The sequence below is a fragment of the Aphis gossypii genome, chromosome 2 (genome assembly GCF_020184175.1).
Source record: "Aphis gossypii isolate Hap1 chromosome 2, ASM2018417v2, whole genome shotgun sequence".
NCBI classification, from domain to species: Eukaryota; Metazoa; Arthropoda; class Insecta; order Hemiptera; family Aphididae; genus Aphis; species Aphis gossypii.
Genome location: NC_065531.1, coordinates 41,479,986 through 41,496,230, shown reverse-complemented (window position 1 = coordinate 41,496,230; position 16,245 = coordinate 41,479,986). Strand labels below are relative to the sequence as shown.

Here is a 16,245-nt window from a genome sequence, read left to right as displayed (position 1 = left end):
TAGCTGACAATTTCATAGTCGACCATATTAAAATTTATTTTAAATGTATATTATACACTTTATGCAAGTACGTTTCTTAATAATAATTATAGTTATTCAACAATAAAAAAAATGTTCTACGGAAGTCGATCCCCAAAGGTAAAATATACTTGTGACCAAAAACAGTTTGGTCTTCCCTGGTATAGATTATAAATAAATTTGTAAATCAAAACACATTAAATTATTGAAAATTAAACTACTATGCCCACGGGAAAATTAATATATGATTATAATGTGTACACAGAATACCTACAATTTATAATTGTATAATTATTATTGTATTATATTATATAGTACTTTCCAACTTTTTTATCTTTGCAAGTATATAGGTGGCCATCAATGTAGATATAAATTTTAACATGTAAATATTATGTGTGTAATATACTAATAGATGTATGTGTCTGCTTTTGTTTTTTTACTGTACTTATGTTTAACTTTATTATATACCTACTCAGTACTCTATATTTAGAGGGGCCAGTAAACAGCAATGACTCATGCAGTAATCACTTATTATACATCATAACAATATTATCGAGGGGCCGAAATGTGTTATAGGAGAGACCCGCAAGCTAAAATATCAGAGCATCACATTACGAGAAGTCATGAGATAAACGTAGCATTGTTAAAACTGATGGCAATTGAAATTAATTATTACTTTAGCATAACGAAAATTAATTTTTTTGTTATCCCAATGGAATGTGCTCATTATACGATCAATTCGTTAATATTAAAATCGAATAAAATCAATTTAATTTCATGTAGATTTTAAATATACCTATTACATATATTATTATATACAGCCAATAATTTATATATAATTATACCATGTACTACATCTGACTACATAAACGAATAGATTAATGACAAGAATTGCTTTTTAATATTTAATATTTTTATGGACTATGATAGTAATATACAGATAATTGACACATTATTTCATTAGACAATAAATTTAGCCAATTCATACATGTAACAAAATTGCAATTCTTTGAAGCCTGAAATTTAATAATATTATAGGTCACTTTTAAATTTTAATGCATTCATTTAATTATTTACGATTATGACTAATGACCTACTGTACGTGTATAGTGTATGCTGTATAGGTATTATTATTTTATTAACTAAAGTTTATAATTTATATATTATGTGAATAAATAAAAATAAAAATAATAATGATTATATTACTTGAGTATTACATTCTTATCTAGATACAATAGATACATAATATATAAGAATGATTGTACGTTTGTATAGCCGTATGGGACCTACAAACTGGAAACCAATAAACCAATTATAGCACAACATTTTGCACACGGTTTTCGACTAATAAAAAAAAGAAATGTTTATCATAAGTAAATCGAAAAAAAAAAACTAAAAGACTAAAAAATTTCATATTATATATAATATATATATAGACATAATATACACAAAAAGGAACCAAAATATTTTGAAAACTATATATTAGGTAGTGCGGTACCTTATGTAGTTATGTAGTTATGTCTATTAAATACTATTATAAATAAACTATAAACAGTATACTTGGTAAACAAATTCAAATGAGTATCTTATTAAATTGATTTTTCGTAATGTTGTACTATTATAAAATAAAATTTCATTGAAAAATAAAAAAATACATCTTGTGAAAGCAATATATTTATCGTTTCACTATCCACTCGACAGATCCACTCGGCACTCAGATTCATTTTTCGATTAATCTCGTCAACAATATTAAATATTTATCACTACAGGTTCCAGCAGCGTGCCTAAGTGGGAGGTTAAGAGTTATATCAGTTATATCCTCCCCATTGACTTTTGTATATTTTAATAAATGTTATAAATAATTTTAGTTAAATGTTGTCATTTTAATTACAACTCGTATTAGTGAGTTGCAATTTAAATTCATTCTTATTATACTTTCATAATCAATACGTTATTAGTAATTAATTACATTGTTTATGTTATTATATATTTATATATATATATACGTAATTTATTAATAATAAGTAATAACTAATAAAAATAGTATATTAACTGATAAAAAGTTACTCAAAACAAAAAATATTTAATATTAAAAGATATTTACAAAATAGATTTTAAAGTATACATAAAGACATAAAGTAATAATAGTATATAATCAATGTCATTAGGTACCTATAGCCTATAGGTACTATTCTAATTAAAAAATTTAAATAGCTCATTGTTTTCTTTTATAGTAAATATAGTACATTATCTATATTAGCATATTGTAATCATTATGTTTATTCGATTATTTATTATATTGGAAATAATTGTATTTTAATTTATTTTAGTCTATTGATAATTGATTTGAATGATAGGTCAGGTACTCGGGTCTCAGGTGTAATGTAGGTATATCGACATTTCGTACATAGCTCTAAGGTCACATATAAATAAAAATAACGACGTGAAATGTAGGTTTATTGATATTGCATTGAAGAATAATGAAAACATATTCATTTTTAAGGACAAAATATTTTGTTTTAATTTTTAGTATTGTACTATAGAGTTTATTCTATATAGTAACATAATTTCATAAATGTTACGGCTGAAGTTCGAAAATAGCCAATATTTATAAGTTATACTAATTGGATAAAGTGAAAACATAGTTTTTATAACTATATTATTTAGTACTTTAAATGGTTATTGACTATTAACCTATTGTGCATCTACATTCTACAATAATACATTATTAAATCACTACAGAATGATTAAAGTAAAAATTTGTTAAAAACTATAGAAACTTCATATTATAAGGATGAAAAAGTATAAATGTACCTAATACAGTTTTACCTAAGTACAAAATGTTTATAAATGATACCAGATAAATTTAAATAATTTAATAATTACTATGAATCATGTTCATGAATATCATGTTTTCATAATTATCTGTTTAATATTTTTAAAAGGTATACCTTTAGTACGTATACTATGTAACATAAGAGTATATATACTCTCAAATAGTATTAACATTACCTACACCCGGTTTCAATTAAGTGTCTACTCTGAACCGCATATAAATATGAAGAATTTTTATAAAGAAAAAAACACTCGGGGAAATAGCCAATAACTTGACATTTTTTGGTGGTCAAGGCCCACGACTCAAAAGTACAAACAATGTGTTTGTAAAACAAAATGTACAATTTTTATATAATTATAATTATAAATATAAAAAATTATATAATTTTATTACAATTATTTAATAATTATAAATAAAATTATAGTCCTGTATAATTAGTTACCTAAATTGTCGGTAATGCAACTAAGATTTTTTCAGTTGGTGCCATCCATCACCTATAGTGGCATATTATACAATTCCCCAATTTTTTTTCATAGCCATTAAATTGAATTTTCATATATTCAAGGAGCATATCCAGACACAATAAATCGCAACCATTTTATCATATTTTATTTTGCTAATCGAGTTTACAGTTAATTCTATAATTTTAAAATTAAAATTAAACATAATTTTAATTTTTTGGCAAAAAAATAAGATTTGTACAATTATACTTATACATTCTCAACTCTCAAGAACAAAAAAAAGTTTTTCAAAAAACAAAAACTATTTAGATAATATCAATAATATTATAGAGTTAACATCTACGGATAAAATTTATTATTCTTTCTTGAAATATAATTTTTTATAAATAATATGATCATAGAGACTTTGGGAGCATTAAAATACATTTTAAGATATTATAAGGGTTTATAAGAACAATTAAATTAACGGAGTACAGAATTTCCTATGTGGTTAAATGAATAAATTATATACCAATTTTGGATAAAAAAAAATAAAACCACACACAAATTATACATGTCTTTGATTAATACTATCGATTTTTCAAACTTCAGTTTTTTTTTCGAGGTTTCAATGTAACAAATATATGACAAATAGGTAATTCTATAGTTACACGGCGATACTGTATACTTATTTCATATATATATTATGTAAATATCATATCATGAAGACTAAGAAGTGAGGTTAATAAGTCAGTTTCGATTTTTATTATTATCCAACAAATATTTTTAATGTTTGTAACTTTTTTACAATAATTATTTAGGTCAACAATATAGGTATTATCTATAAATTAATAAATACGTTATGATTTATAAATAACATAATATAGGTAATATCATATATTAATGTAAAAGATTGCCTATATTATATATTTGTATCTATATTAATATTATAATATTTAATATTTATTCTGTGAATAAATATAGGTTATAGCTTGTGTTATCAAGTCCTTAAGTAGGTATGATATTTGTAAACTAGAATATTGATATAATCTCAAAAGTAAAGAAGAATAAATAAAAAAAAATTCAAGTATCAAGATAAAGAGGTTTAGATCATTTTTCTTAGAAAATAATCATTAACTGTAACGAAAAATTCGAATAATTTGACGTTCAACTATCTATAATTTTAAAATTGTAGAATCTACAATAACTATATCTGTATATCAACTATCAATACAATTCACAAATTTGTAATACTTTTCAAATTAAAATATAATTTGAAATATTTGGACATTGGTTTTTTTTAACCAATAAATTAACTATACATTTCAATGTATAATAATAATGATATATATATAATAATTGTAATAAGTGATAGGTAGGTAGTTAATTATCAATATCAAATATTACCATTGACTTTTGGTACTTGCAGAGCAGTGAGTACCTACCTATATCTAGTCCTTATGATCAAGTTTTTAAGAAAATATATAACAGGCACTTATAAGTTAAAATATTAACAAATATGCAATTCAAATACCTAATATTTGTAAATAATGTATTGGTTAATCTCATTAAATTAGTTCAATCTCAGACCAATTTTTTAAAATTATTTCATTGACATAGTTATACACATATTTCAAACAAAAACAGAAATAAAAAAAAATTATATTAAATTTCCTTTCTTCAAAAACGTGATATATGTAGCCAATTCTACAATATATACTCGGACTTTTAAATAAATATTAACAGTATAGTATTCACAAACTTGTAACCTGAAAACATACAATTATTATTACAACTCTTATTTTGTTATACAGTTGGTCGTTAGTGTATGGTTTGTAATATTTTACTAGCCGTTGGTGATATTGTATTATTGTATTTAATATTATATGGAACAGTAAATAGTTTTAAGAAGAAAATAATGAAGACATGTGATAAATGGTCAAGTAATTTTTTATAATAATAACTGCTTATCAGTTATCTTTATGAATTTTGAATTCATAACCCATAAAGATTTCCACGAAAAATATTGAAGGGTTTAGGAAAGTATAATATAGTAGGTACTATAATTAATAGTAGGTAGCGCTGTACATTAGAGTATCAGACCTCTAGGGCACATCCTCAACTTCTCTAGTTTTGTTTTCTGTTTCATAAACTTGGACTCGAAGTGATATTGGCCTTTATTGAGATACTACGATGTACTTTATTCTATACAGTTTTTAGTTACTTACACAGTTACACATTCTGAATTGAGATAAGTGAAATAGTAGTATAATTAGCAATTCATAGCTCTACTATTTTAGGGGAGGAGGGAGGAATTTAACGAACCTCTGCTCAATCTATACTAATTGTCTTATTAATTATTACAATTTTCCATAAAACTACCTGCTAGAAAATATATGATGTTGCAGACACAATATCATTGGTTCATTGTTTTAAACATTTTACGATAATGAAAAATATTAAAACTGCTGGAATTTCAGCAACCTAAATTTTAATGATTTGAAATTGTAGCAGTACAATAATATTATATTATAATTATTAATACTTAAAACATAAAAACGTTAAATAATAATCCGTAAATAAGTTGTATAAACAATAAAAATTAAAGACGAAAGAATAAGACTAAATAAGGCTTATACTAAAACTAACCTTAATACGACTTCTCCTATACGATATAGCTGCAATATTGCTTTAACCCAATTATTTAGTCACTCTAAATTAATATAAAATGTCACCTTTTATGACACTGCTGCAGTGTATATAGTTTATTCGTACAGTCGTACTGCCGTATAGATAAATAATATTAATTTAAAGAGTGCATGCGTGCAGCAGTCGTATATAGTTGCATCAGGTATACGATGGTTATTCGAATATAAAATTGTAGATAGAACCTATATAGTCTGGCGTTAACAACCCGAGAAATCGCATCCTTATTTTCCTTTGGACTTAGGCGGTTGTTCATTTCTCGGTTCGCCGCACTATTTACTACAATGACTTCATGACATCGCGACATTACAATAATAATTCCGTATTATTGCTATAAGCTATATACGAATTATCTACAATACGCATTAGCAAAATTGTTTTCTCTTCTTTTACTTGCCCATAAATATACGTAGATCCGTTGAATAACAAAATAATAATAAACATAATTAAATGTCATTCTCCAATCTCCGTTGACCGAATTTTCATTATCTTAATACAATATATATATAGGTATCTACTGCCGTTATTTTCTAGTTTTATATTCGCCTGCTATAAATCTTTAATGTTTCGTGCATAGTCAGTTGTATATATCATGACACGATATAGGTACATAAGACCAAATAGTTTTTTTTGTCACGCCATTCGCGAAATAAAAAATATAATAAATATAATATTATTTTGTAGGTACTTATAGTTTATACTTATTAAGGTCTGGCTTTTTTATCAATTGTTGTTCTATGTTTTTATTAAATGACCGCGTTAGTGTGTTACACCAGTCAAATTACAGTACTTATTAAGACATACGTTCATGTTTAGAAATGTATAGCCCTTGAGTAGTTGAGTGACAGATTTGAGTCTCCCAAGATCAAAAATAAACAAACACATTATTTATTTATTTTATTTAAAAGAATACGCTTTGACTACTCGGTCGTTATTCATCATTACTCGTTAGTCGTTACCTACTTATTGGCGTCAATATTGTTTATATTAGGTATTTACTACTTAGACATTATATATTAGATACCTATATTATATTACGTGCAGTGTGCTATGCCTACATGTCTGTGTGCACGTATTAAACAAAATAATGATTTATTTACAATAAAGACAATATATTTTTATTTAGTATAAATCTAGTTGAGCACTCCCCACCCCAGACTGACTTTGCTAATTTTTTTTTTAGAAATCTTTAACACGATAAGAACTAGTGCAAACAAAATTGTGGAAATCATTGGGTTTTGAGTCAGGTATAGGTAAATATTATTTTCACAGAAAAACAAGAAGAAAAATCAAACCACTTTATATTTTCATTCTAGAAACCTATATTTATTAAGTATCTATTAATTATTAATTAATTGTTATTGTTAGGTCTGTGATATCATTACTTTTTAATTCTAAAAATGGAGTAAACATTTTATTTTTGGGCTTTGACTATTTAATTAAATACTTTCGGATAACACTAAAAAATAAAATTTAGTTTTTACTGATTTGAGTGATTTGACAACATATGTTTCAAGTCACTATAAAGATTGATCGACTATCGTCTCTTAAAACCCGCACTATAAATAACTCATTATTGCTCATATTTAAAATCGACCCTGATGAGTGAATTGATGGCTTGAGTGCTTAACTTGAGTAATCAAAACAGTGTATCATAAAGATTGCCATAAAGATATCGATTTGAAAATTTTACATTTTTACATTAAAAATACATACTTTAAATGTGTTCGATTACTGTATCACTATAGTTTCATCGGTTCTCACGACACAGTTTCATGCTAATATATTATTATTGTTATTAGTTATTTGTTCATTAATTCATTTAATTCATTATTATTCAAACATTTCAAACTTTTTTACAGCGAGAATACAGTATAGGTATTATTCTATTTCTAAGGTACAATGATACGCCACACATGCCGACAGATGGCGCTAGGTCATCGTACGTCTCATCGCCGCCCACTGTCTGAGAGACGATCATCTGTTCGTGATTACTTATCTGACGCAAAATTCAGCCTTTTGTGTGTTGTCGTTTCGCGATAGGTATTGAGTATTGCTGCGCGCTGTCCGACGATTTTTCTTCTCTACAAAACACACGAACAACGAATAAACAATAAAACCATACAAGATCCTCTCCAATTGGGGTTGTTTTTATTGTTTCCCAGCCATGGATGCTTCACCGTCTATCTCAAATCTATCGTGGCGAGGACCTACGTCGAAATTCTGGCGTTAGTCTGGCAATTATAATACATAATCATGCAATCATGAAGTCCGAGTGAGTAGCAAAATATTCTCGTCCATGTTCTGTCGAGCATTGCAATCCAAATGGCAATTTGTTTCGACCCAATAACAGCAGCATTAGACGTTGTGGTTTTCTTTTTAAGGTCAACTAGTTGTTGAAACAATTGATTAGTTTCGGTCCAACACTCTCTATTGATCTGAAAAGAAATCCGCGCGATCTGATAAATTTACTGTAACTCTGGGTATCATACCTTGTTTTGCATAAACCTTTGCACCTGTTGGTACCTTACATTGATTTAGTTCTGTAGGGATTCTTTGTTTTTATTGAATTCTTGAGGCAATAAAGCTCAAGGTTATTTCCTGCTTTTGTTACAGGATCCAGTTTGTTCGTGGAAAAATTAAATTGCATGTAAGTTTTTAAATCATATTATTTAGGTACTTAAATAATTAATTTTTGTTATCATTTTTAGAGATGAGTATAGTGAAATACAATTTTTATGGATGCATTGACGCCTGATATTAGGATATCAAAGTCTAGTCGGAGTTTTTCTCCTTCACAAAATCCAATGCCTAAAATGGCTAATAAACCATGGAATGCTGCTACGTATGTATACAATTTTAAGTAATATATATTAATTACATTTATCATAAAACACACAATTTAGTAATTTTATTGCTTATTGTCATTATCAAATTGATACTACACATTTTTTTAAACATAAACAAACACAATGTGTATGGTAAAAATCCTAAATCATATACTACTCTTATTGAAAATAAAATGAAAGCGATAAAATAATAATAAAGGATTAGCCAGTCTTAAAATAGTTACATTTAAATTATAGATAACTAATTTATCTAATACTAAATATTGCATGAAACATTTCAGCAACCTTTTTTATTAATGAACACCTTCTTATCTGTTTGTTGTTCAATAAAAATTCCATTGATATGATAACCATTATCCAGTAACTTTGATCCCTTGTTATCTTGTGCAATAGTTTTTTTAGATAACTATTCTCGTTATTTACCTATTGTTAGTCAGTTGTAAGCGTCTAGTGTTATTTTAGTTGTTGAGCTGAACGTGTTAAGTGATTCTTTCCTGATCAATAGTTTTGCACAAAATAAATATTACTAATAAATTCGAGTAGAATATGATAATTAAAATTTTAAATGGAGCCTTAATATTCATTAAATTACCTTGGTTAAAATTAATATGTTAATTTAATTATAGTTTTTAAAAGTCTGCAGAGTAAATGAAATAAAATATTGAAGTTAATTTATTTATGGTTTTAAAATTATTCTATGTCAAGTTTACATGATTAATCTGCATGAACTATGCACCTAATTATAAACAAAGTCTAGTTATTTATTTTATTAAACAATAATAAATTAGTATTTACCTTTTTTTTTATACATAATACATAATATAATAAATTTTATTCATTATTCTTTTAATATTTTAATAATTTAATTTTAAAGACAAAATAAAAGCAGTCATTTTAAGATTATTTTTTAATTAAAATAATTTCCTGAAAAATTCAAAATTATTTTTGTTAAACTTAATAAATTGTTACAATATTAATTGTAGCTAACGATAAAAACATTGTAGGTTTATAGGTTTCTAAAAAATTATTATTTTAATTTTTGATGAGGTATCTTAATTATAATGTACCTATAATTTGAAATTTAACAATATATTTCTACCATCTTTTATATACTTTTATAATCCCCCAAAAATGTTAGTATATGTTTATAAATGCAACCACAACTTTTCAATTAGTTTTTCGGCTGATGAAATTGCTATGAGCCGATGTAAATCACCTGTGGGGTCATCGGGAAGTATTCGAGTGGTCCGCCATGAACGGGGAGGATCTGCGGATACTGGACTTATTAGACCTGATAATTTATCAAGTTATGCATCTAGTGAAGAACCCAACCCATCTGGCAACAATGAAGATGATGGTGTATGTAAAATAGACGAATACTACTACCAACTATTGATTATAAAATTAGAAGAATAACATTTTTATATTTATAGGATTTATTTTATTCATATGGTGGATACAATGGTGCTGAACTTGCTGATGATTCCGATGGTACAAAGACTAGAGCAGCCATGGATCATGTCCGATCTAAAATTGTGCGTACCAAAGATTTGATACGAAGTGAACAAACTGCAAGAGATGGTATAAAATTATAAATATGATTACTAATTGTTAATGAATTTATATTTGAATAACTCTTATTAATCGGAAATTAAAGTTCAAAAGTCAATGAAAAAATGTTGTTTTACATGAGCATTTTGAAAATAAGAGTATATTCATGTTATAAGAATAATTAATAATATTTTAAATACGTGTGCTTGCAGATAATGTCAATGAGTATTTAAAATTAGCATCAAATGCAGATAAACAACAACTGGCTCGTATTAAATCAATATTTGAAAAAAAAAATCAAAAATCAGCCGTTGGTATATCACAATTACAAAAAAAACTTGAAGGTTATAATAAACGATTAAAAGACTTAGAAACACATGGGCTTACAACATCACATCATTTAAAACAACCAAAAGAGATGTTAAGAGATGTTGGACATGGTCTAAGGTAAATACTTTGAATAGCACTGTGTACAATTTCTAATATATACATGTATATATATTTTTTTTTTATTTCTAGACATGTTGGTGGTAATATAAGAGATGGAATTTCTGGTTTATCTGGGTAAATATAAATGTTTTTATTTAATTAATTATATCATAATTATTAAAAATATAACTTATAGCTTACCCATTTTAAATTATTATTTATAAATTAATATTTAATTTTTTAATTTTTTAGTTTCTTATTCAATGATTTTATATTAAATAAATAAGCAGGACTCCACTTGTTTTTAGCTTAAGGAGACTTTTCACAATCCTAATATATGATTAAAATTTAAACTGAATTACAAAACTATGATAATAATGAAACACTTATTTTAAACACATTTATTATTATTTAATATTAACTATTACATGACTCAATTGTTAGTTGATATTATTGATAATATAATTGACTTAAAAATTCTTAGATAAATAATTAGTATAGGTAATATTAAAATATTATATTTTAATTCATAATCTAATATTACTATTATTTGTTCATAGTTTTTTGCTTCAATAGAAATTCTTAATAGACTAAGTAATTTAGGATCTTGGCAATAAATAAATTCTTCATATGATTTAGAAAAAGTATTTTCAATCAATTATTAGAACACTAATAGTTATTATATTAATGATCTATAATTAATTTAAAATATGCATTTTATTATTGATGTATATATTAATCACCATAACTTACTATGACTATTTATATGGATTATAAATCAATTAAAGTATTTTTTTTTTATTATTATTAAGGTCTTTAGATTAGTAAAACATAATAAACTACATTGAAATACCAAGATAATAAACATATTTTATCTATCATTTATTTGTTGAATAAAAAATTATCTTTATTGATGGTGCTATAGAATTAAAATTGTTCTATAATATTATAATTTTAGTCAGATTAAAGATTTAGACATGTAAGCATTTCAATTCTTTTATTTTTAAATTACTTATTTCTTATTATAATTATTTTTTCTAACTTAGACAGTTATTTAAGTATTGTTTTATTTAAAATAAATAATACATTGCATATATTGTAAAACAATGATTATGATAGGTATTCTGTATGATAATATGTTTTAAACATTTAAATCCCCAATTTTTAGTTGTTATTTTAGTGTTATGGATTGTTCGTATTTTATTAGTTTTAAGTTTAAATTGAACATACATCAAAGTAATTGTTATTATAAAAATGTAATATTAGTTGAACATAACTAAAACCATTCAGTAATTTTTTTTTTAATATCATGTTTCTGTTGTAAAATAGTTTCCCATAAATTTAAATTTTTCTTCTAGAGTTTAAAAGATTTTATTCAATTATAATATATCTATTTTAAAATTAAAATTTAGTAAAAAAAATAACAAAGCTATAGTGCTTACAAAATATTTTGCTTAATTATTTGTAAGTTTTCACAAATATTAATAGAGTATTGTATAGTTTTAGACAAAAGGACAGTTAAAATAACATTTAGTTTTGATATAATAATATGATAATGGTCACCTATTTTGGTCTTAAAGTAGTCTATTAATTTGAAATTATTTAATATTATCAAAATATTAATCTTTGGTTTTAATTTTTTTGATTTTTATGATTTAGATCAGTGATGTCAAAACCACGAGAATTTGCTCATCTAATACGTAATAAGTTTGGTAGTGCTGACAATATCAATTCAATATCAAGTTAATATTATATTTTTATTTTATAAAACTTTTGGTTATAAGAATGTTAAATTATAAATTATTCAATTTAGGATCAAGTGAAGCTGATCTAACTGAAGATAATAGTGATAAACAGAGTGGTCGTAACCATCATGGTAGTGCTACTTTGCCAGGTGGTGTTGGACTTCATGCATCAACTGCCGGCCCTGCTGCATCACGTAGTGAAGATGGTGCTTCAGAATGCAGGTAATTATTATTTTTTTTAATATTCGCTCATTTGAGTCATGAGTAAAATAAATATATTTTTTAATATTTGTCTTATTTTATAAATGTTGGAATAATATTGATTGCATAACAAATTATTGCTTATAAGATTACCAATATAATATTTAATTACCATGATGTTCTGTTTTCTAGTTCTGTGACCAGTGAATCAATTCCTCCACGAACAGGTCCTGGGGCACCTCCACCTCCTGCATCTGCAACTACTTCTTTGGAACCAGTTTGGGCTGAATTAGATCATTTACGCTCAAAAATGGATCACATAAAACAGTTAGTATCCAAAGATATTGCATCTTTAAACCATTCCCTTCAAGAAGAACGCTTTCGTACTGAGCGGCTCGAAGAACAAATAAATGATCTTACCGAGTTACATCAGAATGAAGTGGAAAATCTTAAACAAACCATCACAGATATGGAAGAAAAAGTGCAGTACCAGAGTGAAGAAAGACTTCGTGATATTCATGAAATGCTTGAAGCATGTCAAACAAAAATGTCAAAAATGGAACATCAACAAGCACAGCACCAACAATATGTCACGTTAGAGGGATTGGACAATTCTAATGCTCGTGCGTTAGTGGTCAAATTAATAAACGTGTTACTCACTGTGCTCCAAGTAGTGTTACTCCTAGTTGCCACATTTGCTGGCATTCTGATGCCATTTTTAAGAACACGTTTAAGAATTATTACCACAACTGCTGTTGTTGCTGGGTTATTCATTGCAGTAAAACAATGGCCAGATAGTGTCAGCCTGAGTGATTACCTCATTAAACATGGCAAACAAGCCTTGTTATCCGTTAAATAGTTTCCTTTTTATTTTTTTCACAATAATATATACATCTATGTAAACTGATGTGATAATTTTTTTTCAATCTAAGGCCAATTACCATGACAATTTATAAAATAATATTGTGACAGTATTAGAGAGAAAAACAATAATGAGCATATCATCTTTACATTGTAATATTATTCTTTATAAACTAATAGACAATACAAATAGTATTTAACTTACTCTATCCTTCTCAACTTGCCATGACTATTGTTGTTATTAAAACCATATTTTAAATTAATTTAATTGTTTTTTTTTTTATGTATAAAATATATTATTTTACTTGTTTTATAATTGATTGGATATGAGGGTTCAATGACACCCATGGTGATAGTGAAGACAACGAAATGGTAGCACTGAAATTTATTATAAGTCATAATGATAATTTTTTATTATAGCATATTTTTTTATTTACTTTTATATCTATTATGTGTAATATTATTTTGCTTGATCCTCCTCCCTTTCCCCACGAATTGATGTAGTTTAGGAAGTCTTGTGATTTGTATTATTATTGATATTTGTGTACATAAAATAAATCATGTATAATAATTATATATTTCATATTATATAGAATATCTTTGCCTTTTGCAATCTAAATTTTAGTCATTTTTATTGTGTAACATATAGTATTACAGCTAATTAGTAAGTTATAATCTATACATTTTTTTCAATATTCTTCATACTTAATATTGAAATATTTATGTATATGCTATAAATATTTAAGTACTCACTACTTCGCTGTGTTTAATTTAAAGTCATGATTTAACTTTATAATATGTTATAATTTAATAGGCCATTTTTAAAAATTTGTTTATATGTTTTTATTTAAAAATTTAATTTATTTTTTGTGTATTTAAAATACAACCATATTCTTTTATGTCTATAGCCCAGCTTACATCATAAGTTTAAAAATTATAGTTTTATATAAGTATACAATCTTCTAGACTTATGTACAGTAGAGTCTTGACGATCCAATACATATGGGGACCATTAATACTGCCAGATCATCGTACAAATATAAAATTTAATTAATTAATTTTCATTAGAATTGAAAATTTAACTGGTAAAAATACCAATAATACTATCAGCAGATTAAATTCCATCAACTAATTTACAAACGATTCGTTAAATATAATATTGAAGCTGGCAGTCTTCACAAATGCCGGATTACTGGCTTTTGATGAAGGCATGATCATGATTCTACTGTATTTTACCTTTCATTAGAATTAGTAAAAATGTCTATTATTGCTTCAATATTTTTTTTTATACAAATTGTAGTATGGATAGTATAGGTATACTTAATATGATTCAATTTATTTTTGAATTTCAAATGATTGAAAAATATTGGTTTTATTATTCCATGCAATGTGTTTTGTGAGTATTTCTAAAAATTCAACTGCATTTGTACAAATCATATCGCACATTTAAAGTTACCCTATAATATTGTATTATTTACTTGTTCTGTATTTTTTGCTCATTTATCATGTTATCCCCGTCCAATGCTTCTGTAAGTCTGAGATAGTATGTTTAGATTTGAGATGGCAACATTAATTTCTATACTTCTGAATATAACATCTAGTGTTCTGTATTGACTTGAAATTTATTCATTGTTGGCAAGTTCCTGTATTTTTTTTTTTTTAAGTTAAATTATTGACTTTCTGAGTTAACATTAATATTATGTAATATAAATGTGATATTACCTAATGAAAATTCATTGTTAAATCCATTTAATATTTTTGGTTCAATTTTCAATGTTAATTTTATATGTTCATTATAAGTATGTAAATCAATGTTACTTGAAATTATTACTAAACGATCTGATTACTAAATTGTCTAACTGATGTATATATTAAACATTTTCAGTTTGAGAAGTTGATTGATCATTTGTTTTTGTTTTTACCTTTTATTGTATATCTTTCTAGATATGTACCTAATGACTCATAAGCTTATGAGTACCTATATATTTTCCATGTTAATTTTAGTGCAATATAAGCTTTATTTTTTACTTATTTTCTTATTTTTAAAATTTATGAAAAATTAAAACAATGTAAAATCGTAAATTGTTATTATTTATGGGCTTCCATGTATAAATTTAATATGTATGTATTAAAAGAAACATGGAGAAGAGTGATGGTTTTGGTGAAGGGTTTAAATCATAGATAATAAAGATATGGATAGGACATATCGGTATTATCAGCGGTATTTAAGGGGTCCAGTTGAGGCCAAACAAGTATACCTATATAGAGTATCAATTATCATTATAAAAATGCCTCAATTGCCTTCCCCTCCAGGCACGGGGCCTCAAATATATTTAACATAGGCGTGGCCTATCCATATCTTTATTATCTATGGTTTAAATGGCCTTTGTAAAACCATAAAAAAACACCTACTAAAATAAATTATATAGTATTCAAATTTAAATAGATTTGGGAACTTCTGAATAATCGTATAATACTTTTATATTTTTAATTTATTAAGTAGGTACCTACCTACTAGAGTCTTCAATTGGAAACGTGAATACGTACTTAAACACGACGTTAACCTAGTAGGTACCTTCTTATTAGTTATGACAAATGTTGTTTCTTGA

At 25.6% G+C, this 16,245-nt stretch overlaps 1 protein-coding gene across 1 annotated transcript; it reads left to right on the top strand.

Moving 5' to 3' along the window:
- The first annotated feature begins 7,994 nt into the window (after positions 1-7,994).
- LOC114120628 (transmembrane and coiled-coil domains protein 2) lies at positions 7,995-15,529 on the top strand. The gene is made up of 10 exons (XM_027982596.2): positions 7,995-8,275; positions 8,617-8,650; positions 8,712-8,845; positions 10,025-10,208; positions 10,283-10,430; positions 10,613-10,847; positions 10,920-10,964; positions 12,489-12,571; positions 12,643-12,796; positions 12,968-15,529. The coding sequence occupies exons 3-10, from the start codon at positions 8,739-8,741 to the stop codon at positions 13,632-13,634; spliced, it is 1,623 nt and encodes a 540-aa protein (XP_027838397.1). The 5' UTR covers positions 7,995-8,275; positions 8,617-8,650; positions 8,712-8,738; the 3' UTR covers positions 13,635-15,529.
- Positions 15,530-16,245: the final 716 nt, after the last annotated feature.